This window comes from Lithobates pipiens, unplaced genomic scaffold (assembly GCF_037356315.1).
Source record: "Lithobates pipiens isolate NorthernLeopardFrog02 unplaced genomic scaffold, aLitPip1_a1.2 Scaffold_23, whole genome shotgun sequence".
NCBI classification, from domain to species: Eukaryota; Metazoa; Chordata; class Amphibia; order Anura; family Ranidae; genus Lithobates; species Lithobates pipiens.
Genome location: NW_027507785.1, coordinates 16,691,930 through 16,718,144, shown reverse-complemented (window position 1 = coordinate 16,718,144; position 26,215 = coordinate 16,691,930). Strand labels below are relative to the sequence as shown.

Sequence of the window (26,215 nt, the reverse complement as noted above, 5' to 3'; positions counted from 1 at the left end):
GGTCCTTATAAGGACTGGTAAGGTATATACGGTGCTACAGTACATAGGGTTGAGTGAGGTACAGTCTGCTATTCTATAAGGACTGGTATCGGTCCACAATACATAGGGTTGAGGTGCACTACTGCTGACCGATGCCCTATACTGCAGCAGTCCTTCATTGGTATAGGGACTGAGATTTTTGTCACAGGCACATTTAAAAAATTACAGGCAGAGGAAGAGGCAGGCCCTTCCGCAGGAGTGGTAGGGGTAGGGCAGGAACAACAGGCTTGAGCCAAAGTGGGAAGTTACAGAAGGTGCGTTCAATTACTTTAAAGGACGCACCAGACTTGGTTGAATGGCTCGCTCAGCCTTACTCTTCTGCACCCCCCTCATCCTCTCGATCTGCACCCTCTTCTTCACTCTCTGCTATGTGCACCCCCAAAGACACTACCACCAACAACAACACCACCACCACATACCTTCCGCTTGAGTCACAGGAATTATTTTCCGATCCATATCAAGAAGACATTTCTGATGCGCAGCCACTCTTGGTATTGGATCAGGAAGAGGAGGTAGCAACAACCGCTACTCAGCAGTCTGACAACAGTACCCAGATCAGCCCAAGGAGGAGGTTGGTCCCCGGTGTTGCTGCCTACTCCGAGATCTCTACTTATAGCGGTGGGGAAGGTGACGATGATGACGACGTGTCTAGTGATGTCACGTGGGTGCCCACAAGAGAGGAAGAGGAGGGGAGTTCAGAGGGAGATATGGACCAGCAGATAGGGAGGAGAAGCAGGAATAACTTACATTGCACAGGAGGGACAAAGCAGACTGCAAATGTATCAGGAGCGAGTCATCGACCATGTACGGTCACATCCGGCGCTCCCAGGACACCGGCACATGGCTCCGCAGTGTGGGCTTTTTTAACGTGTCCGCTGCTGACAATAGCGTTGCCATCTGCAATCTTTGCAGTCAACGCATTAGTCGCGTTAAGCCCAACACTCACCTAGGGACGACCGCCTTAAGAAGGCACATGGGCTGCCATCATCGAGCCGAGTGGGAGCAACGGAACACACAAAGCCACACTGCAGGCTCTCACTGTCCAGCCTTGTCTTCTCCTTCTCCTCACAATTGTCCTCCACTCCACCTTCCATCACGCCAAGCTCACGTTTTTCTGCAAAAAGGCAGGCTTCCGTGGGCCTAATGTTCGAGCGTAAAAAAATGATGACGCCGGATAACCCTCTTTCCCAACGGTTGATGACTGGCTTGTCAGAACTCATAGCCCGCTAACTACTGCCATATAAACTGGTGGACTCGGAGGCCTTTCGCAAATTTGTGGCCATTGGAACACCACAATGGAAGGTCCCAGGAAGGAAGTATTTCTCAGAGAAGGGCATCCCAGAGCTATATGGCCATGTTCAGCGGCAAGTGAATGTATCTCTGGCACACAGTGTCGGTGCCAAGATACATCTGACCACAGACACGTGGTCTAGCAAACACGGGCAGGGAAGGTATATCACTTTTACTGCCCACTGGGTGAACCTTCTGACGGCCGTCAAGCATGTAACCTGTGGCACCCGTGTAGATTTGGTTTTACCGCCACGGATTGCATGCAGGCCTGACTCTTCTTCTCCTCCTCCTCCATCCTCCTCCCTCTCCTCCTCAGCTGACTCCTCCTTTTCCGCTGCTAGCGTCTCTTCCACTGCGCCGCCCAAGCTCCCCAGAACCTATTTGACATGCCAGGTGAGACGTTGCCATGCCGTGCTGCGTCTGTTGTGCCTGGAAGCCAAGAGCCACAATGGCCCGGCACTCCTTTCAGCTTTGCGTTCACAGGCAGATCAGTGGCTAACAACGCTCAATTTGACAGTTGGTAAAGTGGTGTGTGACAATGGTGCCAATCTGCTTAGCGCATTGAAACAGGGCAAAATCACGCACGTGCCATGCATGGCACACGTCTTAAACTTGGTCGTGCAGCGATTCCTTGTCAAATACCCTGGGGTCCAGGACATCTTGCGGCAGGCAAGGAAAATCTCGGCCCATTTCAGAAGATCTTACACGGCCATGGCTCGCCTTGCTGACATTCAGCGGCGACACAATCTGCCGGTCAGACGTCTTATTTGCGATTGCCCGACGCAATGGTACTCAACGTTCTATATGCTTGATAGGCTGCTCCAGCAGAAACGTGCAGTTAACGTCTACCTGTATGAACTCTGCCGCAGAACCGGTTCTGGGGAACTGGGTTTTTTTTCACCGTGCCAGTGGCTGCTCCTGCGCGACGCAAGCAGACTTCTGCGCCCATTTAAGGAGATCACCAAACTGGTCAGTTGCAGCCATGGCACCATCAGTGACATGGTACCTTATGCCTTCTTTATGGAGCGTGCATTGCGTCGTGTCATTGATCAAGCTGTGGAGGAGCAGGAGTGGGAAGATGAGGAAGTCGCAATGCTGGATGAATTCCCAGGGGGGCTACTCTATCTGAGACAAGTCAACAACAGGAGTCTGAAGAGGAGTCAGAGGAGGATGGTGCCGGGGCGGATGAGGAGGAGCAAGAGCATGCTTTAAACCTTTCTGGGATCCCTGTTGTGCGTGGATGGGGAGAGGAGAATGAAGAGGACGACATTATCCTGGATGATGAGCAGGAGCCAGGCCACCACACCGCTTCCAGTTTAGTGCAAATGGGGGCCTTCATGCTCCAGTGTTTTAATAGGGACCCCCGTATAAAAAGCATAAGGGTCAAGGACCAGTACTGGGTGGCAACGTACTTAGACCCCCGGTACAAACACAAAATGGCGGAAATGTTACCGCCGTCACAGAGGGTTGTCAGAATTCAGCACTTTCAGGCCTTGCTTCGAGAAATGCTGCATTCTGCTTTTGCGTGCGCTGGCAGAGGAGCAATCCCCACTCCCAGAGAAGGAGTTGCAGGTACCAATCCAACAGCACCTGCAAGAAGAGGCCGGTTTGAAGATGTGTTGGTGACTTCGGATATGAGGTCATTCTTTCAGCCGACCCATCGACAGGTGTCATCTGGATACAGCATCAGGGAACGCCTAGACCGTCAGGTGTCCGACTACATCGGGTTAACGGCCAATGTGGACGCTCTGAGGAGTGATGAACCCCTGGACTACTGGGTGGGCAGGCTTGACCTCTGGCCAGAGCTTGCCCAATTTGCAATCGAACTGTTGGCTTGCCCCTCATCCAGTGTCCTGTCCAAAAGGACGTTCAGCGCAGCAGGGGGGATCGTGACCGATAAGCGTACTCGCCTAGCTCACGACAGTGTTAACTACCTCACATTTCTAAAAATGAATGAGGCATGGATCTCGGAGGAATTCAACACATGTGACCAGTAGACCATGTATATGTCTATAAACAATGTTTTTAATCGAGCACAGAGACCTTATTTCCTCATTTGGCTCACTTCCTTGTCCAAAAAAAGCACACCGTACTATATGCCCGTACCCTCCTCTTTGTAGAGGTTGAGCAGTGTCATATTTCTACTGGGGCTGCTTATTATGAGGGGCTCCCACCATCCCTGTGCTGTGCTGACTTCCTCCTGGGGCTGCTTATTATGAGGGGCTCCCACCGTCCCTGTGCTATGCTGACATCCTCCTGGGGCTACTTATTATGAGGGGCTCCCTCCATCCCTGTGCTATGCTGACATCCTCCCGGGGCTGTACCTCTGCTGTGCATATTTTGAGGTGCTCCCACCATCCCTGTGCTATGCTCATTATGAGGGGCTCCCACCATCCCTGTGCTGTGCTGACTTCCTCCTGGGGCTGCTTACGGTGCAGGTGTCAGTGCTGTATATCACTGTGCTGATGTCAGTGCTCTCTATCTCGGTGCTGCTGTCAGTGCTGTATATCATGGTGCTGTTGTCAGATCACTCTATCACACTGCTGATGTCAGTGCTCTGTCATGGTGCTGCTGTCAGTGCTGTATATCACGGTGCTGCTGTCAGTGCTGTATATCACGGTGCTGGTGTGAGTGCTTTATGTCACGCTGCTGATGTCAGTGCTATCACGGTGCTGTTGTCAGATGACTCTATCACGGTGCAGGTGTCATTGCTGTATGTCACGCTGCTGATGTCAGTGCTCTCTATCACGGTGCTGTTGTCAGATGACTCTATCATGGTGCAGGTGTCAGTGCTGTATGTCACGCTGCTGATGTCAGTGCTCTCTATCACGGTGCTGCTGTCAGATGACTCTATCACGGTGCAGGTGTCATTGCTGTATGTCACACTGCTGGTGATCATCTCCTGCACCCTCTTCTTTGCCTACCCTGGTCCCTGACCTGCCCTCTCCTCCATTGCCTTCATGCGCTCCACAGTCCTGAATTGTAACAACAATTTCCTATAAAAAAAAAAAGAATGCTTGTAGTTGTCGATCCCAGATTCACCTCATACATGTGTTATGTCATTGGCCATGTGGTGGGACTATGTTTGCACAGCTATTAATTATTTTGTGGCCGCAAATTTGACCTGTAGGTTTGCGAAGCTCGCCTCCCATTGAAGTCAATGGGGCCCGCCGCGAACGTTCCGATTCGCGAACTATCGGCCGCGTTCGCAAAACGTCCCGTCGGAAGTTCGTCCATCACTACCTGTCACCCCCTTCAGTAAGAATTCAGGCTGAGGCCGCAATCCACCCTTATGCCTCATCACATGTGGCTCTTTACAAAGACAGAGCCACCAATGCCAATACTCTTCGGGCAGCGGATATGGCAACCAAAAAGACTATTTTTCTTGTCAAAGAGCCAAGGGAATTACCCATATAGGCTCAAAAGGCTGTTTCTGTAAAGCCGACAAGACTAAATTCAAATACGAAGGATTTAGAGGTGCCCTGACAGGGGGATTAAATTTGTGTTACCCCCTGAAAAAACTACCAGAGAGTGAGAAGCAAGAAGCCGTTGGAAGAACACTGATAAAGCCAAGAGCTGGTCCTTGATAGTAAAGGCCAGCTTCATTTCTAATTTAATTTGCAGGAATTCAAGGATCCTACCTATGACATACTTCCTGGGGTGCCAACCCCTGGCTCCACACCAGGAAACATATGCCCTCCAGACTCTATAGTAGATGACTCTGGAGGCCAGCTTCCTAGCATTAACCAAAGTAGACACTACTGAAGGGGATAAGCCACGGTCCTTTAGAATGTGAGTTTCAATAGCCAAACCGTTAAATTTAGCATTTGTAAGGTAGGATGAAATACCGGACCTTGAGCGAGAAGGTCTGGCCACAACGGCAGGGTCCAAGGGACTCCTACCGCCATCTTTATGATCTCGGCAAAACAAGATCTTCTGGGCCACCCGTATCACCTCCTTCCATTCCTGCTTGACCCTGTGGAGAAGGCGCGGAAGCAGCAGAACCGGGGGAAACGCATAGATCAGTGAAAACTGATCCCATTGGAAGAGAAAGGCGTCTGTTCCGCATGCTAGCGGATCCCTCGTCCTTGACACAAAGTTGTCGACTTTGTTGTTAAATCTAGACGCAAACAGATCCACGTCCGGAACACCCCTTTTTTTTTACATATCGGCAAAAAGATGTCAGGGTGAAGGAACCATTCTCCCGGAAACAATTGTTGACAACTCAAGTAGTCCACCTGCCAATTTTCTATCCCTGGAATGAAAATCACTGATAGGCATGGAATGTTGCTTTCTGCCCAAGCTAGAACATGACTCACCTTTTTGGGCTGCACGACTTCTTGTGCCCCCTTGGTGATTGATGTAGGCCACAGCTGTGGCATTGTCAGATTGAATACTGACAGGATAATTCCGTAGTCTGAGCATCCAGGACTCTAGGGACAGATGTACTACCCAAATCTATAGAATGTTGATGGACAAGTTCCTTTCTGACTTGGACCATTTCCTTTGGACAGAAGCTTCTTCCAGGACTGCTCCCAGCCTAGAAGGCTGGCATCCGTTGTTACCACTTTCTGGTAGAAAGGATTTCCCCCTTTTGGAGGTTGCTGGATTTCAACCACCAATTGAGGCTCTGGACGTACCTTGGGGGAGAAGTGCATTGGAAAGTCCAAAGCCTGAACCTTCTTGTTCCAGGCCAACAGAATGGAGTTTTGTAGCAGCATAAGGGATGGCCTCGAAGGAGGCCACCATCGTCCCTAACAATTTCATGCACAGCCAAATAGAAGGATTTCTCTTTGCTTTGACAAATTGAATCAGTTATTTTATGGAGCAGATTCTTGCCTGGGGTAGGAATACCTTCTTTTGAATGGTATCTATTACCAGCCCCAAGTACTGTAATCTCCTTGATGGTTTTAAGGAGGATTTTTCTAGGTTGAGGATCCATCCTAGAAATTCTAGGTAGCTTACAGCTGAGATTAAAAACTTTGGTTTAGACCAGAAACTGATTGATCTACTAAAAGCATATCGTCTAGATAGCCTAGGACAGTTATACCCTGAGCCCTTAACCGGGCTAAAGGAGGTGCCAGGATCTTTGTGAACACACGTGGTGCGGTGGCTAGACTGAATGGCAGAGCCACAAACTGAAAATTATGATTTTCTACCTGGAAGCGTAGAAATTTCCGATGAGTGGGAAATATCGGCACGTGGAGATATGCATCCTTGATATCAATCGATGCCAAAAACTCCCCTCCTTGCAAAATGGAGACAACCAATCGGATTGACTCCATGTAAAAAGACTGGATAGTTAAGTGCTGGTTCAGATCTTTGAGATCTAGAATGAGTCTTACCTCCCCATTTGGTTTTGGAACCCTGAAAAGGTTTGAATAAAACCCTGTTCCTCTGAGGGAATCTCTGATATCACCACCAGGGATAAGAGATGATCTAGAGCTAGAAACAGACTTCCTTTTCTCTGGATCTCTGGGAACATTTGATCTTAGAAATCAAGGAGACGGGAAGTCTCGGAACTCTAGTTTGTACCCTAGAGAAATTGAGGAAGCCACCCATCTCTCATGACATTGTTCCTGTCAGATCTTTGAAAATTGCAGAAGCATTCTTTCCACCCGAGCGAGCAGGGGCACCCCTTCATAAGGAGGCTTTAGCATTTTGTTTTGTGGGCTTTCTGCCCCAAGTCCTCTTTTGGCCCTGGGACTGCCCCTGAGGTCTTCCTCTTGAGTTTTACGGTGGAGGCCATCAAGACTGCCTACAAGCACATGCTCCTAGCACTGGAGAGGAAGCACGCTTAAAGGAGAAATGTTTAAGCTTATTCTTTACTGGTAAAAGAGCACTTTTCCCATTAGAGATCCTTTGGATTCATTTACTGTATCTAGATCGTCTCCAATTAACCATTCACCATGAAAAAAGAAACTGGCCAAGAGCTTCTTACACGGTGCTTCGGCTGACCAACTTTTCAGCCATAGGACTCTGCGTGTATGCACAAGTCCTAGCACAAGCCGTGAGGCTTGAATGATAGAATCTTTCATAGCATCCACCGTTAAACATAGTGCATCTGATATGCCAGCCCATTGCTGGGCCTGCTGATCAGGAAGAATCTTAAGTATCTCCACAAACTGATCCTTTATGGACTGAGATACACCAATTGCCGCAAGAACTGGCTGCGCTACTGAACTTGCCCAAGCCATGTTCTTTTAAAAAAAAAAAAAAAAAATTCCAACATTTTACCTGTTGGATCTTTTAACATTTGCGCATTGTCTACCAGACAAGTGAGATTTTTATTCACGAGGAGATTGCAGAATCAATTGCTGGAAACCCCCCCCCCCCCCATTTCTTATAGAATTCCTCCTCCATAGGATAAAGTGTGGACAACTTTTTTGGAGGAAAAAAATGCTTATCCTGGTGTTCCCTTTCAGAATATAGAGGTGGGTTCATCAATACACTGCGCTACAGGCAGCAAAAAAGTTGAGCAAACCAATTGAGTAAGGGAGTGTACCAGCAATCTTGTGAGACTACTCCCTCCATATTAGGATCCTTGGAAGAGGAGATATTAGTATCTTCCAGATCTTTTGGAAGACCTTCCTGATCCCCTGCCACTTGTACCTCAGGATGAGGGTCCCGAGCACTGGATGGGGATCTGCGTTTGGACCCACTATGGAGAGTGATCATAGCATCAATCCTCTTTTCCAAACTAGAAATAGTAGCAGAAAAAACCTCCTATGTGATATATATAGGGGCTGAAGTGTCCAGCGCTGCTGCAACACTAGTCTCCCCCTGGCGGCTCACTCTGACCAGCCGCATCACTCTCATAAGAGGTTGACGGTCCCTTGGACATAGATTTAGGTTGTTGTAAAACAATCGAACCCCTAGAACCCTTTATGGAGTTCCTGGTCCCCCTTCCACTCATAGCCTGATGCACAAAGAAGAGGCACTACCAGAAGGAATGCATACACTCAGACTGACCATTTGGCCACTGCCCAAGGACCCCAGGCCACTAGGGGGCCCTATCAGGGGTGTCAGCCTCAGTAAAACCAGGGACAGTATGTAAAAAAAATATTATTATTTTTTTTTTTTTTTACATCTGTCTCTGAAATGTCCCTTACCGACATCTTTTTGGTCTAAAAATCCTTAGATTATAGCTGACCCACCTCTCCAGTACCTTCTCAGCCAATAGAAACATATCTGTGTATACTGTGTGGCCCCAAAATCTCCTATTGCCCAGGGAGTTTCCAGTCTGCCCCTGCATACACTGCTAGGCATTAGTCCAGCAAAATATTGCTATTAATGCCCAGCCTGAAGCAGTCACAATGTGTAAAAGGAAATGCCTGTGTCACCAAACCTGAAGTAATGCCACCTCTTTGCTCTTGTGTCCCTCCACAGCCAGCAGAAGCACACAGTGTTCTTTTAAAAGCTTCCTCCACGTGCAATCTGGCGTCGGAGGATGCCAACACTGGTAGCCCCCCCTCCAGCATTGCCTACCACTCCACCCCTATTATTTAAAAAGATGGGTTTCCCCGCACGAGCGGCGGACTACAGGTACCCTCGGACCCAGAGCAAGCATGGCGGGGGGTTTACAAAAAAAAAAAAAACGCAGAGCACCCATTGCTTCCCCCCCCCCCCCCGTTTTTTTTTTCTTCCAAAAATGAATCCGGGCTTACACCCCACAGGCAGGGAGACAAATGAGGAGGAGGAGGAAATGATCGGCTCCTGACACAGCGCTGTTTCCAGCATGGAGGTGGTGAGTGCTCAATACAGCCCCCAGTGGTGACACACAAGCACGACAACATTATTTACTTAAAGGAGACATTCATAAGAAAAATTTCAAAAACATTTCTTAGAAAACTCCACTTAACTTCCCACCGCAGGGTTTTCTGTGGTAAACCAACAGACCCAATCTTCACCCTTCACGGTGGGCTCCGTAAACCTTCAGGAACAGGAGAACCTAGAGGTAACCCACAATCCTGGACCTGAAACAGCACCCTACCAGTAAAACTTTATGGCCTCACTACCAAAAAAGTACTGGATCCCAGGGTCCAGCTCTCTATAAAGAGAAGCATTCACAGGCAAAACCTAATTTCTTCGAATAAGAGGCCTTGGCACCATTCAATGTGGCCCAACAAAAGGACACTTTGAATGGATCCGGTTAGCATGATGGCTAGCCCCAGCAAAGATTGCTTCAGTGGAGCTCAGCACAGCACATCTTTACTTGTGACCAACACCTTAGAGACTGGCGAAAAAACTGAGGTACTCCCAGTAGTGGGAGGGGTTATATAGGGAGTGCACTTCTCGTCTTGGAGCGTGCCAGTGGCCATCACCTAAAGGTGGCCTATAACCCACATAGTAACTATAGCTCTGTGTCCCCTGATGTTAGAAAATAAATTATATCTTTAGATCAGTGATCTCCAGTGCGGCCCTTTGCTTGCCTGTATCCGGCCTCTGGGGCACTACTCATCCCACTGACACCAATGATGGAACACTATTCCTCCCACAGACTCCAATGATGGTTCACCATTCCTCCCACTGATGTAAATGTTGGAACACTATTTCTCCCACCGACACCAACAATGGGGCACAATTACTGCCACCGACACCAACGATGGGGCAGTATTCCTCTGACTGATACCAACAGTGGGCACTATTCCTCCCACTGACATCAAAGAAAGGGGCACTAATCCTGCCACTGACACCAATGATAAAGGAAACTATTTCTCCCACAGATACCAACGAGGGGGGGACTATTCCTCCTACTAACTACAGACATTTGGGAAGACTTTCCAAAACTGGGGAGCACTCTCAATCTGGCGAAAATATGCCTATTATCCAGCTTCTGGTTTCAGCTTTCTCAATTAAGCTTTGACAATAAAACCTGGAAGCCACTTGGTTACTATGCACCGCTGCACCAGGTTTTGCACGCTACAGTTTTAGTAAATCAACCCAGGTGTTTACTGACACTGGAACAGTCTGCCCCCCCCCCCCCTAAAAATCTGAAGAACAGTAATCTGGCCCTTTATTTGGAAAGTTTGGAGACCCCCCAGACTTTTGCTCATTGCATATTTGCCATAGCATACTGGTGTTCAAAAAAGGGAAGGGCTCCCTTACGCTGGTGGCCAGAATAACCCTTACAATGGTGGTCAGTGGGAAGAATGTCTCCTACAATGGTGGTTGGTGGGAAGAACGTTCCCCTTACAAACATCTGGAGATTCAGGAGAAGTAGCTCAGCGGATCAAATACCGAAAGCTCTGCCAAGTAAGATTGGGGTTAAAATTATACAGGTACCACCAAGGCAGGAGATCAATCCAACACTGCTCCTAAAAATGTCTGCAGGAACCCTGGTTGAGAAAGGCAGCTGTAACGTTAGGTAGGTACACAGCAATAACAGTTCATTTAAAAAAAAAAAAAAAAAAGACATTCTTATAAACAAGAGAGAAATCATTCCTTTATTGGCATAATGTGCGATGGACAGAAAACAAACTAGAAGGCCCATTGTTCACCATAACTTTGTCAAGTTGCAGAGAGGTCCAGGAACTTGTCTCTATAGCCCCACGGCCACTTTCCAGCCAAACTCACCCGGCTACAGTCACCACCGCAAAAAAAACAAAAACAAACAGAGTGGCTCTCATTGTTGCAGGCCGCTGTGCATCACACGGTACTCAACTATGCCATCGCACGCAGGTCTTTTGTTTTTTTGTGATTTTCCTCTGTGACACTCTAAAGTGCAATATATTTAACTTTATTTAATAAAAAAAAAAAAAAAAAAAATGAAAATTGTTAATAAAAGGGTTAACTATTTAAAGCAGCAGGTCACACCTTTGTAAACGGGAACATGCTGCGTTATAAAACAGGACCGAGCATGACCACTGATTAAATAATGCTTTTATTCCCCCCTCGCCCCCCCCCCCCCCCCCAATAGTATGCAAAGGCCAGCAACTGGTGGCAGCAGTTTTGCATTCTAAACACTAAATATAAAAACCCAGTACATGATCCATGAAGAACCGACGAGGTTGCTTACAAAATGATGGTTACTACGGGAGCAATGTCTCTGTTTTTTGCCTAGCTGGCACTCCTGAGAGAACAGATAGCTGCGGTCAGGAGTCCAGGGTTCAAAATGGCTGCCACAACGGACAAACCTTGAAGGGTTACTCCATATTTGGAACCTTTGCAGGCTGTGGTCACGGTCGGTACATACACCCGTGCTATAGAATGACTGTACAATCTCTTTACTGCGATGTAGAGATACTCAGGATCCTCCTAGGATGCCGGAACTCTCCTCGGCAGATGTGAACTGTGGCTTTAACACCGGACAATAACAGGCAGTATTTTTTTTTTTTTTTTTCTTGTGACACCATTTGAGTTTCATTTAAATAATGAAGACACCGTAAATATATATATATATATATTATATATTAGATGAGCCTGTGCAGCAAAATTGTTTGTAGAGTCACCAGAAGACAGCCAGCGATGGACAGGTGTGGAGGGCGCGCCGATATTCACACTGCGGTTAATGAAAAAAAGTTAATGGGGGAGGGGGTGTAGTGACATTCTGAATGAGGGGGGGTGGGGGGGGGAGAGGCCATGAAGGATTCTGGAAGATGGGGAGGGGTTGTATTAACAGGAACATCCGCCTTCGCTGACGGGGGCTTCTTGGGGCTTTTCCAGTTTGATGTCGATCACTGAGGGGGGAAAAGAAAAGTTAAGGAAAACAGATTTGTCTCAGAAGGCATCAGAATTTAGATGTTATGAAGCAAGTACGTAGATTTCCCTGTTACTTCTATGTGAAGTTGCAGAGCAGCAATCACACAATATGTTGGCCAGGAGTGACCGTTACAGCTCCAAAGCATCTAAGAGTACGTAAGGGTGGGCTCCTATTAAAGCGGTTCTGCACACATAATAAATTTTCCAGTTCTGTATTAGCCGAAATCTCGCGAGATTTCGGCTGCATTAGCCGCAATGTCTCCTGGGATTACTTGGACGAGATCCCAGGAGACAGTGCGGGGTTCAGCAGGAAGTGATGCTGATCCCCGCAAGAGACCGCCCATCGCCACAGGGGAGGAAAATCAAATACTACAAATTACAAAAGGTAGATTAATAAAAAATAAAAAAAATGTGGCATTATCAAATGTACGGTCTAGAGGCAACAGAATGGGAAAATTTTATTATGTGTGCAGAACCCCACTTGCCTACCGGGCACTTTCACGCCCTTCCTGCCCAGGGCAAATTTTCAGCTTCCAGCACTGTCACACTTTGAATGACAATTGCACGGTCATGCAGCACTGTCATCCAATATGAAATCTTTATCATATTTTTTTTTTTTTTCCACACAAATAGGTTTCTTTTGTTGGTATTTAGTCGCCACTGGGATTTTTTTTTTTTGATTAAAAACAAATAAATAAATAAAAAAATAAAATACTTTCATAGTCTGTCCTAAAATTTTGCAAACAGGTAATTTTTCTCCTTCACTGTTGTGCTCTCATGAGGCTCCACTGATAAGGAAGAACCTACAGTGCCTTGCAAAATTATTCTCCCCCTTGGCATTTTTTGTGTTTTGTTGCCTCACGACCCGGAATTAACACAAATTATTTGAGGATTTGCATCATTAAATTTACAGAACATGCCCACAGCTTTGAATATTTTTTTTTTTTTTTTTTTTTTTTTTATTGTGAAGCAGACAACAAATAGGACAAAATAACAGAAAAAGGCAATGTGCATAACTATTCACCCCCCTAAAGTCAATACTTTGTAAAGCCAACTTTTGCGGCTATCACAGCACCAAGTCGCTTTGGATAAGTCTCTATGATCTTGCCACATCTCACCACTGGGATTTTTGCCCATTGCTCCTTGCAAAACTACTCCACCTTCAAGTTGGATGGTTTACCCTTGGGAACAGCAATCTAAGTCTGACCACAGATTTTTCTATTGGATTGAGGTCTGGGCTTTGACTAGGCGATTCCAACACATTTACATGTTTCCCCTTAAACCACTCAAGTGTTGCTTTAGCAGTGTGTTTGGGGTCATTGTCCTGCTGCAAGGTGAACCTCAAATCACACAGAGTGGTTCAGGTTTTGCACAAGAATATCCCTGTATTTAGCACCATCCATCTTTCCCTCAACTCTGACCAGTTTCCCAGTACCGACTGCTGAAAAACATCCCCACAGCATGATGCTGCCACCACCATGTTTCACTGTTGGGATGGTGTTCTTTGGGTGATGTGATGTGTTGGGTTTGCGCCAGACATAGCGTTTTCTTTGATGTCCAAAAAGTTCAAGTTTAGTCTCATCACACCAGAGCCTCCATACATCTTGGGAGTCTCCCACATGCCTTTTCGCAAACTCAAAACGTGCCATTTTGTTTTTTGCTTAAAGTAATGTCTTTCTTCTGGCCACTCTGCCATAAAGCCCAACTCTATGGAGCGTACGGCTTATTGTGGTCCTATGTACAGATACTCCAGTCTCTGCAGCTCCTCCAGGGTTATGTTAGGTCTCTGTGCTCCTCTCTGATTAATGCCCTCCTTGCCCGGTCTGTGAGTTTTGGTGTGCGGCCGTCTCTTGGCAAGTTTGCTGTTGTGCCATGTTCTTCCCATTTCGTTATAATAGATTTGATGGAGCTCCTAGGGATCAAAGATTTTGATATTTTTTTTTTTTTATAACCTGTCCCTTACTTGTTTGGAGAGTTCCTTGGTCTTCATGGCAGTGTTTGGTTAGTGGTGCCTCTTGCTTAGGTGTTGCAGCCTCTGAGGCCTTTCAAAAAAGGTGTGTATATGTAATGACGGATCATGTGACACTTAGATTGCACACAGGTGACATCATCTCACTAATTATGTGACTACTGAAGGTAATTGGTTACACCAGAGCTTTTGATGGGCTTCATAATAAAGGGGGTGCATACATACGCACAAGCCAATTATTTTTTTATTTCTGAAAAGTCATTTTATGTATATATTTTTAAAATTTTACTTCACAAAACGTAGACTATTGTGTTCCGATCATCACATATAATTCAGATTAAAAACAAACATTGAACTAAAGGCTGTAATGAAACAAAATAGGTAAAAATCCAAGGGGGTGAATACTTTTGCAAGGCACTGTATATGCAGCACTAATGAGCACTGACAGGCGGCACTGATGGGTCTGCACTGATAATGCGTATACTGATTATCAGTGTGCCCTTTACACAAGCTGGTTATCGGCTCTCTTCTCCTCTCCACATGTGGTCAGCACTGCCGATAACCAGCTTCTGTTTACATCATGATCGGCTGTGATTGGACACAGCTGATCACATGGTAAAGAACCGCTGACTGGCTCTTTACCTCAATCTGTGATCAGCAGTGTCTGGAGGACACTGTGATCATACAGCACGCCACCCGTGCACCACAGCAGGGACCTTCATGGGAAGACGTGTTATGATGGCCTCCCAAAACTGGCCGGTCATGCTGTATCGGTCATTATATAGGGCGGTCAGCAAGTGGTTAAAAGGAATTCCAGGAAACTTAAAATGATCCCCTGTACTGGATGTGATGATAGCGAGGGACAATCCACTGCTGGATCAGATCATGCCAGGGGAGTGGAGGATCAGTTAAGTAAAAGTGCTTTTCCTCTCCCCTGGACAAACCATGCAAATACCCCTTGCAGTGAGACCGAGTCCACTGCATCCTCACTACAAGGGAAACTTGTAAAGAGGAAGTAAACCCTAATGGGTTTACTTCCTCTTTGATTCCCTGCAAAGGTAAAGCATAATGGACTACTATGCATCGCATAGTACTCCATTACTTGACACAGGAGCCAGCGAAGTCACCGCTGGCCCCTGTAGTCCGGAGCCTCCATCTTCTCGATGGGTCTTGCTGCTCTGCCGCTGTCATTCGGCGATGACGTCACTCCGACGCATGGGAGCCGCCACTCACGGCATATAGCTGCTGACATCGGCGCGCTCAGTGCACTTGCGCAACGCTGTCTACAGCGCATGCGCCGTAGACAGCAGTGCCTGTCTTTCGGCAAATATCTTCTAAACCATGTAGGTTTAGGAGATATTTCTTGGACCTACAGGTAAGCCTTAATCTAGGCTCACCTGTAGGTCAAAGTTGGTTGGAAGGGTTTAGAACCACTTTAAAGCTTCCTCGAGTTGAGCTTTAGGCCTCATGGACACTGGACGTTTTTACAGCTGCTGTTTTTGGCTTCAGAAGTTATTTTTTTCTACAGTCTGTAAACTCTCCACCACCTTAGCCTATGTGTCTCACAAACACATAGGCTGTTATCAACTGTTTTTTTTTGCTGGAATGGGTTCAAGAGGTGTTTTACAGCTGTAAAAACCCTGTAACGTCTAAAAACGTAGATATGTATTAAAAAACGCAGCTCACCAGTGTTTTTTTTTTTCTCCATTGAGAAAAAAAAAAAAAAAAAAGAAGCTTATACTACAAAACACACTGCAAAGCTACTGGCGTTTTTATAGAGTTAATATAATGTCCAGTGTGCATGAGGTCTTAAAGTAGATGGTGACATCAGTGAATTATGCCTGCATAATGTGTACTGCATTAACAAGCCACTTCTCAGTTGGAAGCCTGTGTGACATGGGGACCACACAGAGGCACAAATGGAAGACAGGGGCAGAACGTTGTCATTCTAGAATGGGATACGCCTAAAAAAAAAAAAAATGAAAAAAAAAGAAAAAAAGACCTTCATGGGAGGGTCACTCGGGATTATATGTGAAAAAACAGGACATTTATCAATATTGAGAATTACCTTTGAAATGACAGACATAGGGTAAAGCTTGTATAATATTTGGTGATTTATTCACATTTATATGCTTGCAAAGCTTTCCAGCAGAGGAGACAGTGACACAGGTTGGGACAAATGGGTCCCGACGTCATCAATAGGCTTACAACTACTCAAAACAGCCTGGGAGCTAGGCTGGATTCACAACTATTGTTTTAGTGCTTTTTGCATTTTGCAGATTTGCACTGCAGTCCATTTAACACGGTTTCCCCATGACACACGTTCTGTAGTGCAAATCTGCAAAATGCACTAAAAATGCATAGGTGTGAATCAGGCCTTACAGTTTACCCCAAGTGGTTACTGCCACTTTTGCTGAACAACTTGGGGTGCATGTAAATGTAAAGATAAATCAAAAAAAAAAAAAAAAAAAATTATAAAAAATAAAAAATGCAGGGCAACTTACCTGTTCTGTGTAATGGTCTTGCACACAGCAGCCCCAATCCTCCTCTTCTGTGTTCCCTCGCTGTCGCTTCTGGATCCTCCTGCCTTCCAAATAAACCGCCCCCAGCAAGCCAATTGATAGGGTGATCCTTGTGCAGGCTCGCTCCAGAGGCCCCCTACCTGTGTCCATGGACACAGGCAGCAGGGCTTTTGCCTCGGCCACTTGTCATAGGATTTGATTGACAGCAGTAGGAACTAATAGTTCCTGCTGCCATCAGGTCTGTCCTGTGAGGAGGGAGAATGGAAAAGCAGCCAGTAAGCCAATAAAGGAGACTCATAAGGAGTTGCCTGAGCTGTGAGAATGGACACAGGGCCTCGGAAGCACGCCTCCTTGGATGCCCCCCACAGCAAGCAGCACAGAAGACCCAGCAGAAGGGAGGGGCCAGGAGTGCCAGCGGGGGACCCAAGAAGAGGAGGATCTGGGCTGCTCTTTGCATAGCCATTACACAGAGCAGGCAAGTATGACAATTTTTTTTTTTTTTTTAAATAAACAAACAAACAATAAAACAAACAAAAAAAAAAAAACAAACACACAAGGACTTTAACCACTTGACCACTGGGCACTTAAACACCCTTAATAACCAGACCAATTTTCAGCTTTCGGTGCTCTCACATTTTGAATGACAATTACTCAGTCATGCAACACTGGACCTATATGAAATTTTTGTCCTTTTTTTCACACAAATAGAGCTTTCTTTTGGTGGTATTTAATCACCGCTGGGTTTTTTATTTTTTGTGCTATAAAAGAAAAAAATACAGAAAATTCTGTAAAAAAAAAAAAAATGAATTCTTTGTTTCTGTTATAAAATTTAGCAGATTAGTAATTTTTTCTTCATAAATTTTGGCCAAAATTTATACCACTACATATTTGGTAAAAATAAGTACAAATTGGTGGATATTATTTGGTCTTTGTGAAAGTTATAGAGTCCACAAGCTATGGTGCCAATATCTGAAAATTGATCACACCTAAAGTACGAACGGCCTATTTCAATTCTTGAGACCCTAACATGCCAGAAAAGTAAAAATACCCCCCAAATGACCCCTTTTTGGAAAGAAGACATTCCAAGGTATTTAGTAAGAGGCATGATGAGTTTTTTGAAGTTGTCATTTTTTCCCACAATTCTTTGCAAAATCAAGATTTTTTTTTCCTTTTTTTTTTTTTTTTTCACAAAATTGTCATTATCAGTTTATTTCTCACACAGCATATGCATACCACAAATTACACCCCAAACACATTCTGCTATTACTCCCGAGTATGGCGATACCACATGCGTGAGACTTTTACACAGTGTGGCCACATACAGAGGCCCAACTTGCAGGGAGCACCATCAGGCGTTCTGGAGCACCCAGGACAATTCTGACATTTCTCTCCTACATGTAAAAATCATCATTTATTTGCTAGAAAATTACATAGAATCCCAAAACATTATATATGTTTTTTTAGCAAACACCCTGGAGAATACAATGGTGGTCATTGCAACTTTTTATCTCACACGGTATTTGCGCAGCAATTTTTCGAATGCTTTTTTTTGGAAAAAAAACAGTTTTGTGCTAAAAAATAAAATAAAAAACACAGTAAAGTTAGCCCAATTTTTGCATAATGTGAAAGATGAAGTTACGCTGAGTAAATAGATACCTAACATGTCACTCTTCAAAATTGCACACGCTCGTGGAATGGCGCCAAACGTCGCTACTTAAAAATCCCCAAAGGCAGGGCATTGATGGGTGTTGCTGGGTATTGCAGAGTAATGGCAGGGTATTGCAGAGTGTTGCAGAGTGTGGCAGGGTATTGCAGAGTGTGGCAGGGTATTGCAGAGTGTGGCAGGGTATTGCAGAGTGTGGCAGGGTATTGCAGAGTGTGGCAGGGTATTGCAGAGTGTGGCAGGGTATTGCAGAGTGTGGCAGGGTATTGCAGAGTGTGGCAGGGTATTGCAGAGTGTGGCAGGGTATTGCAGAGTGTGGCAGGGTATTGCAGAGTGTGGCAGGGTATTGCAGAGTGTGGCAGGGTATTGCAGAGTGTGGCAGGGTATTGCAGAGTGTGGCAGGGTATTGAAGAGTGTGGCAGGGTATTGAAGAGTGTGGCAGGGTATTGAAGAGTGTGGCAGGGTATTGAAGAGTGTGGCAGGGTATTGAAGAGTGTGGCAGGGTATTGCAGAGTAATGGCAGGGTATTGCAGAGTAATGGCAGGGTATTGCAGAGTAATGGCAGGGTATTGCAGAGTATTGGCAGGAAATTGAGGGGTTAATTTTCGGTGAGCAGTGATGTGGGCACTGCAGATGCAGCCCACATCGCTGCTGACACCGATCTCTTCCCCCTCCGCTGTACCGATCGGGAGGAACCGGCGTCATAACATGAAGCCGGTTTGTTTACAAGTGATCACTCCGTCATTTGACGGAGCGATCACGTGGTAAACGGGCGCCATGAGCGGCCGTGATTTACCGTGATCCGTGATCCACAGGACCCGGCGGTCACGGATGCTCTCAAGTGCGCGCCCCAGGGGGCGCGCGAGAGCGGAATTCTGGGAGGACGTCATATAAAGGCCTCCCAGAGTTAAACAACCGCCCTGTAGCCGTCATTCGGCTATGGGCCGGTTGTTAAGTGGTTAATATCACGTTAAGCAACAAAATATTTTACAGGAACCCTTTAAAGTGGAAATAAACTCCCCTATCGTTTTCAGCCAAGGAAGCTGCCATCTTTGCCTCTGTTTAATCTTCAACTGCTATGGTGCTGCACATGTGATTCGTTATGACACCAGCCATTGGATGGTTTGATAGTTTGGCTGAGAGCACAGCCAATGTGAAGTTAGCATTCCCGGCATGCCTTTTTTTTTTTTTTTTAACTGTTTAAATCGATGGGTTTACTTCCACTTTAAAGTGGTTGTAAACCCTTACAAACCACTTTGACCTACAGGTAAGCCTAGATTAAGGCTTACCTGTAGGTCCAAGCTATATTATATATATATATATATATATATATATATATATATATATATATATATATATATATATATATATATATATATATATATATATATATATATATATATATATATATATATATATATATATATATATATATATATATATATCCGAAAACGGGCACCGCTGTCTACGGCGCATGCGCCGTAGACAGCGGCGCGCAGGTGCACTGAGCGCGACATTTCCAAGAATGGAGCTGCTGCGCATGTCGACTCCCGTGCGCATGCGCGGGAGTGACGTCATCGCGGCTTCGCCGAATGACAGCGGCGGAGCTGCGATACGCCACCAGCAAGATGGATGCGGCAGACTACAGGGGACAGCGGTGACTTCGCTGGCTCCTGTGTCAAGTAAGTGACACATAATGGGCTACTATGCGATGCATAGTAGTCCATTATGCTTTGCCTTTGCAGGGAATGAAAGGAAGTAAACCCATCAGGGTTTACTTCCTCTTTAAGGACCTTGATGCAAAGTGAAATGTGGATTTCGGCAGAAGCGATGAAGCGTTTTCATCTACGGTTGGCAAACTGCCCCTGACAAATGCCTGTCAGGTTGTCATGGCAACCCCTGCATTCCCCTTGCACCAGTTTTCAGAAACATCCCTCTTTGTATTACCCTTAAGATCATCAATATAGCGGCTTGTCTCCCTGCTGTACACACACACACGGAGTCATTGTCATAGAAGGACAGCTCTGTCTGCTTGCTGACGCATCCAGACAAAACAGAGGAAATCTCTGACAATGAAAGATGACGGCACCAAGATTGCAGAGCCTCCAACGCGGCTTTGAAAGCCTGATCAGCGACAAAGGACAACGCACATAAAACATGACCGAGCGCGGGCACTGCTGTGCCCTGTATCTCACCCCAATTATCTGACATGCCGCACTCATGTGCCAGTATACAACTGCTTGTCTGATCTTTTTTCCAGTATAAATTTGTGCATTTGATACATAAAATGACTGATCTGAAAATTTTTAGGGTAGAACTGGAGATGCCACAGGATGGAAACCTGTCTGATTGCTATTGTGTTGCTCTATAATAAGCCGATACTGGTAGCATCCACCCTCCCAAGTGTACACGTTTTTGGATTGCTCTGCAGACAGATCCTACCTATACACCCGACTGTCTTCTATAGTCTATGGGCAGTTTTGGCTTTAATTAGGGGGCACTGTATGGTTCAGAGAACCCAAGACACAGGACTTTGGCTTTATGCCCTGGGCTCACCAAAGGGGAAAGCTGCCCTAACCTTAGTGGCAGTGCCAAGGAAACACGCTGATGACAGACAGCAGATGGTACCACAGCATGCGGCATCCGACACACCTGGAAGTGCTGAAGATTCTTTGGCTCAGCTAGAGCAAAAACATGGAGTCCTGGAGGGAGGAGGGGCATGGTGGAGGGCTCATGGAAATTAGCGAGTCAGGGTGGGATAAGGCAAGGGGAGATCCTGCATTGAGTCATCTGGTGTTCTATGAAGTGGATGGAATACTGGGTTCAAGGGGCTGGAGGGAACCGGAACTGGGGGGCTGGAAAAAATACTGGACTGGGGGGGGGGGGCGCAACAGGGGTTGGAGCAATCCTGGACTGGGGGGGGTAACGGGTGGCTGAAGGGATCCTGGACTGGGGGGGCTGAAGGGATCCTGGACTGGGGGGGGGCTGAAGGGATCCTTGATCTGGGGGGGTGGGTAACGGGTGGCTGAAGGGATCCTGGACCGGGGGAGGGTGTCACAGGTGGCTGAAGGGGTGTCACAGTTGGCTGAAGGGATCCTGGACTGGGGGGGGTGTCACAGGGGTGATGGGTGGCTGAAGTGATCCTGGGCTGGGGGGGGGGGCAAATGTCACGGGTGGCTGAAGGGATCCTGGACGGATTCTGGACTGGGGTAGGGGTCACGGGGGCTGAAGGATCCTGGACTGGGGGGGGGGGGCGCAGCGGGGGTTGGAGCAATCCTGGACTGGGGGGGGGGGGGGGGGGTGTCACAGGTGGCTAAAGGGATCCTGGACGGGGGGCTGAAGGGATCCTGGACTGGGGGAGGGGCTGAAGTGATCCTTGATCGGGGGGGGGGGGGGGGGGGTGTAACGGGGGTTGGAGCAATCCTGGCCTGGGGGGGGGGGGGGGGGGGTGGGGGGTGTAACGGGTGGCTGAAGGGATCCTGGACCAGGGGAGGGTGTCACAGGTGGCTGAAAGGATACTGGACTGGTGGAGGGGGTGTCACGGGTGGCTGAAGTGATCCTGGGCTGGGGGGGGGGGTGTCACAGGTGGCTGAAGTGATCCTGGGCTGGGGGGGGGGGGGGTGTCACGGGTGCTGAAGGAATCCTGGACGGATTCTGGACTGGGGTAGGGGTCACGGGGGGGCTGAAGGATCCTGGACTGGGGGGGATCCTGGACTTTGGTCACAGGTTCTCAACCCCCAACAGGCAATGCTTGCAGGTTTTCCTTCATCTTGCACAGGTGCTTTAAAGAGTCAAAGGCTTGGTATTTTGGACAGCTATTTTATCTAAGAAAAAATATGGCCTGTTGGGGGTACTTGAGGACAGGGGTGAGAACCACAGGAGTAGGTCACGGGGGCTGGAGGGATCCTGGACAGAGTTTTTGGGGCTCAGGGGGGACCTTGGAATGAATCATGGGGGTGCAAGTGTAAGATTCTAAATGTTCTTTGGCTGATATAGCTCTACAAGAGAGCAAAGAGTGGATGCACAAGCAGTGGGACTGAAATGTTAAGGCAATTCTTTTGTAGGCAGCTTTTTTAGACTTCTTTTGTGGACACAATGTTTTATGTTACACACTAAAGATGGGTGTAGCATGAAAACACAGGTAGGTTTTAAATGGTAATGTGGATCTTAGAAGACCAGTTCTTTGTCCCTCCGCCATGTCTGCCCGAGGATAGCATCACACTGACACAGGCCCTATTGTCAAAGGCTCAGCGCTGATCACATGACCAGACAGCCAACTTTACTACAGAAAACACTTAACCCCCCCCCCACCCCCGGAAGGTCTACGGAATGTTCTCAGACAACAGGAAAGGATACTGTCTTCTCTGCTCTTGTCCTGTGAACTTTCCATGCCGGGCAGCGCCGCTGCCACACGTCTGAAAAGCTGGAAGACACAAGAAAAAAAGGAAACAATAAATGCAGTAAGAAATGATAAATGGGTGTGGCATTGGGGCGGAGCCAGAAGCATCTCCTTACCTGTTTTACATTATATCCGGCTTTAGCACTGGTTTCGATAAACATTACACCCAGCTCCTTGGCTTTCCTCTCGCCCTCCTCAATGGACACCTGCCTGTGTAAGGAATAAACCATCCCACATTATATAAAAAAGGGAAGATCTCCCTCCAACAATAAGACACAAAAGTGAGTACACTCCTCACATTTTTGTAAATATTTTATTATATCATTTCATGTGACAACACTGAAGAAATGACACTTTGATACAATGTAAAGTAGTGAGTGTACAGCTTGTATAACAGTGTAAATTTGCTGTCCCCTCAAAATAACTCAACACACAGCCATTAATGTCTAAACTGCTGCTAACAAAAGTGAGTACACCCCCTAAGTAAAAATGTCCAAATTGGATCCAATCAGCCATTTTCCTTCCCCGGTGTCAAGTAACTCATTAGTGTTACAAGGTCTCAGGTGTGAATGGGGAGCAGGTGTGTTAAATTTGGCGTTATCGCTCTCACTCTCTCATACTGGTCACTGGAAGTTCAACATGGCACCTCATGGCAAAGAACTCTCTGAAGATCTGAAAAAAAGTTTAAGTTGCTCTACATAAAGATGGCCTAGGGAATGAGAAGATTGCCAAGACCCTGAAACTGAGCTGCAGCACGCGGTGGCCAGGACCATAGAGCGGCTTAACAGGACAGGTTCCACTCAGAACAGGCCTCGTCATGGTCCACCAAAGAAGTTGAGTGCACGTGCTCAGCGTCATATCCAGAGGTTGTCTTTGGGAAATAGATGTACGAGTGCTGCCAGCATTGCTGCAGAGGTTGTAGGGGTGGGGAGGGGGGGGGAATCAGCCTGTCAGTGTTAAGACCATATGCCACACACTGCATCAAATTGGTCTGCATGGCTGTCATCCCAGAAGGAAGCCTCTTCTAAAGATAGTGCACACAAAAGCCTGAAAACAGTCTGCTTGTCTTCAGAAAACTAAGGACATGGATTCCGTGAGGCATTGTAAAACTCTGACAGTCACAGACAGATGCAAGGACAGAGAGAGCAGTACTAACTTGACAGAAATTCTAACCCTTTTCTGACTTTTTTCAAAGCAAGCTGGAGCCCTACATTAAGTTCAGAAGGTTGATGTTACCTCTTATCAGCAAGATCTGTTTTATTTCCCACCAGCATGATGATGACATCACTCCCCCGCTCCGTCCTGACATCATCAATCCACTTTGTCGTTTGTTGGAATGAGTTCACGTCTAATGAGGAATAGCAGAAGACAGGTTAATACAGGACAATAGAGGACAACGAGAGCTCGCAGTGCTGAACCCTACGGTAACCTGCTACACAGACATTTCCCCCCACAGTACCTGTAATGACGCTTTCCTGCAACCACAAGACCAATATGGAAGAACGGCCATCTCCTGCAATATCCCTAGATTTAGTGCACTATGAATTCCGTCTCTAGTGAGATCCTGGCTCAGAATGCCGCATGTGTAATGGGGTGTTGGAGTTTTAGGTCTGAGGCATGAGGTTTGGGGAAGGAGAATATTACCAATTCACAGGAGGATTTAAATAGTTATGAGGTGAGGAGGGATCCTACACTGAATCAAGAGGCATGGGGGGGGGCGCATAGAGATTTGGTCACAGGGTGGTATAAGCCATGGGGCAAGGAGGATCCTGCTTTCAGTAACAGGGCATGTGGTACTGGTGGGGGGGGGGGGCATGGAATTAGGAAGTTAGAGTAATTAAGTAAATACTGGATCCTTGAGTGTGTCTTGGGTTCATCTTGGATTGATACAAACACCAAACTTGCTCAACCTCTCCTTTAATATGGGTCAAGAGTCACCTACAATCCTTGAAAGTTCTTGAACATTGGACAGAAGCAAACAAGACTCATAATGCATTTCAGCTAGACCACTATGATTAAGGAAGTCTAGCTGGAAAACGCTAGCAGTCTTGTTTGCTACCGTTGGATTTTTGCTGACTTCTAGTAAAAACAAATACTATTAAAAGACAGTTACTGGCTCCAGCATGTTTGCTTGCTTGTTGGATTGAGTCATGAGGGCACATGGAGGAAACATGGACAGAGTTATGGGGGCTCGAGTGGATCTTGCATTAAGTCATGGGGCTCAGGGAGGAATCTTTGCCTGAGTCATGGGGGCTCGAGTGGATCTTGGATTAAGTCATGGGGCTCAGGGAGGAATCTTGGACCGAGTTCATGAGGGCTCGAGTGGATCTTTGATTAAGTCATGGGGCTCAGGGAACAATCTTGGACTAAGTCATGGGGGCTCGAGTGGATCTTGGATCAAGTCATGGGGCTCAGGGGGGGGAATCTTGGACCGAGCCATGGGGGTTTATGGAAGATCTTATGTCACAGAACTTAGAGAGAAAGGTACTGGGATTAAGTAATGGGGGCTCAGGAAGGAAGCTTTGACAGAGTCACAAGGGCTCAGTGGGCTCTTGCATTAAATAACAGGAAATGGAGGAATCTCGGATGGAGTCATGAGAGGCATCTTTGTCCACGTTTTAATTTCTGTAGCGGACATTAGGTTGGCACACCTTGTGTGAATACATTCCTGATTTATCTGGACTCCAAGGTGTACTGTATTCAGCAACTTAGATATTTTCTTGTTTCCATCACCTGACTTTTGAAGGACTCCTTCACAGAGCTGCATGGAGCGTTCATTTATCTTCATGGTGCAGATTATGCCACAGATTATGCTATAATACCAACCTTGCAGACACGCGTGTATTTATAGCACAATCATCTGAAACCCCTCGACTATGCACAGGCAATGTCCTATTCTAATTACTAGACTCTGGAAAAGAATTGGCTGCACCAGTGATGATTTGTGGGTGCCATATTAAAGGAGGGGGAGGGGAATTTTTACGCAATTAGTCTACAGTGAGAAAGTTGCATTAAAAGAAAAAAACTCTCCTCTTGTAAACGTTATAGTAAAAATATACTGTAGGTTACCCCTTAAACTATTTAAACTATACCCTAAAATGATTTAAAAAAAAAAGTCATTGTTTGGTTAGTGACCCCCCTACATAATAAAAATATCCCCTAAATAGTCTTTATAATCTTATTTAACAGGCTCTGTCAGGGTACCAATTGTGGCTGCCTCCCTTAAAAACTTATGTCACATAAACATTTTAGAAGCACTTATTGTAATCAGCTATAAGACCTCGTGCACAATGGACATTTTTGCAGCGGCCCCTAGGGGCGTCAAATATTTTTCCCCCCTGGCTCTAAACTCCCCCACGTTAGCCTATGTGTCTGTCTTTCAGTAGCGCTTAGTGCAGGGGAGGAAAAAAAAATAAAAAAAAAAATAAAACTGCCAGTGCATCCAGAAGCAGAACAAAATGCTTCTAAATGTGTGTTAACACTAGGCACGTATAGCACAAATTTATTTAAATGGGCAGAATAATTTATGAATGAATATCCAAGCGATTGACTCCTGTAAACGCTTGTAAAAAAAGTGTCTAGATTTGTATTTATTTGCAAAAATGCTGCTGTTTCTAGGAGAAGTGAAAAAA

At 46.4% G+C, this 26,215-nt stretch overlaps 1 protein-coding gene across 2 annotated transcripts in view; it reads right to left on the bottom strand.

Moving 5' to 3' along the window:
• Positions 1-10,746: 10,746 nt before the first annotated feature.
• Positions 10,747-26,215, bottom strand: part of RAB6A (RAB6A, member RAS oncogene family) — a 60,763-nt gene continuing 45,294 nt past the window's right edge. For both annotated transcript variants that reach the window (XM_077451216.1, XM_077451215.1), the window contains exons 5-8: positions 23,820-23,931; positions 22,700-22,793; positions 22,541-22,607; positions 10,747-12,008 (exon numbers count right to left, since the gene is read on the bottom strand). In XM_077451216.1, the coding sequence (XP_077307342.1) occupies positions 11,944-12,008; positions 22,541-22,607; positions 22,700-22,793; positions 23,820-23,931 (338 nt within the window). In that variant the 3' untranslated portion in view covers positions 10,747-11,943. The remainder of the gene's footprint in view (positions 12,009-22,540; positions 22,608-22,699; positions 22,794-23,819; positions 23,932-26,215) is intronic.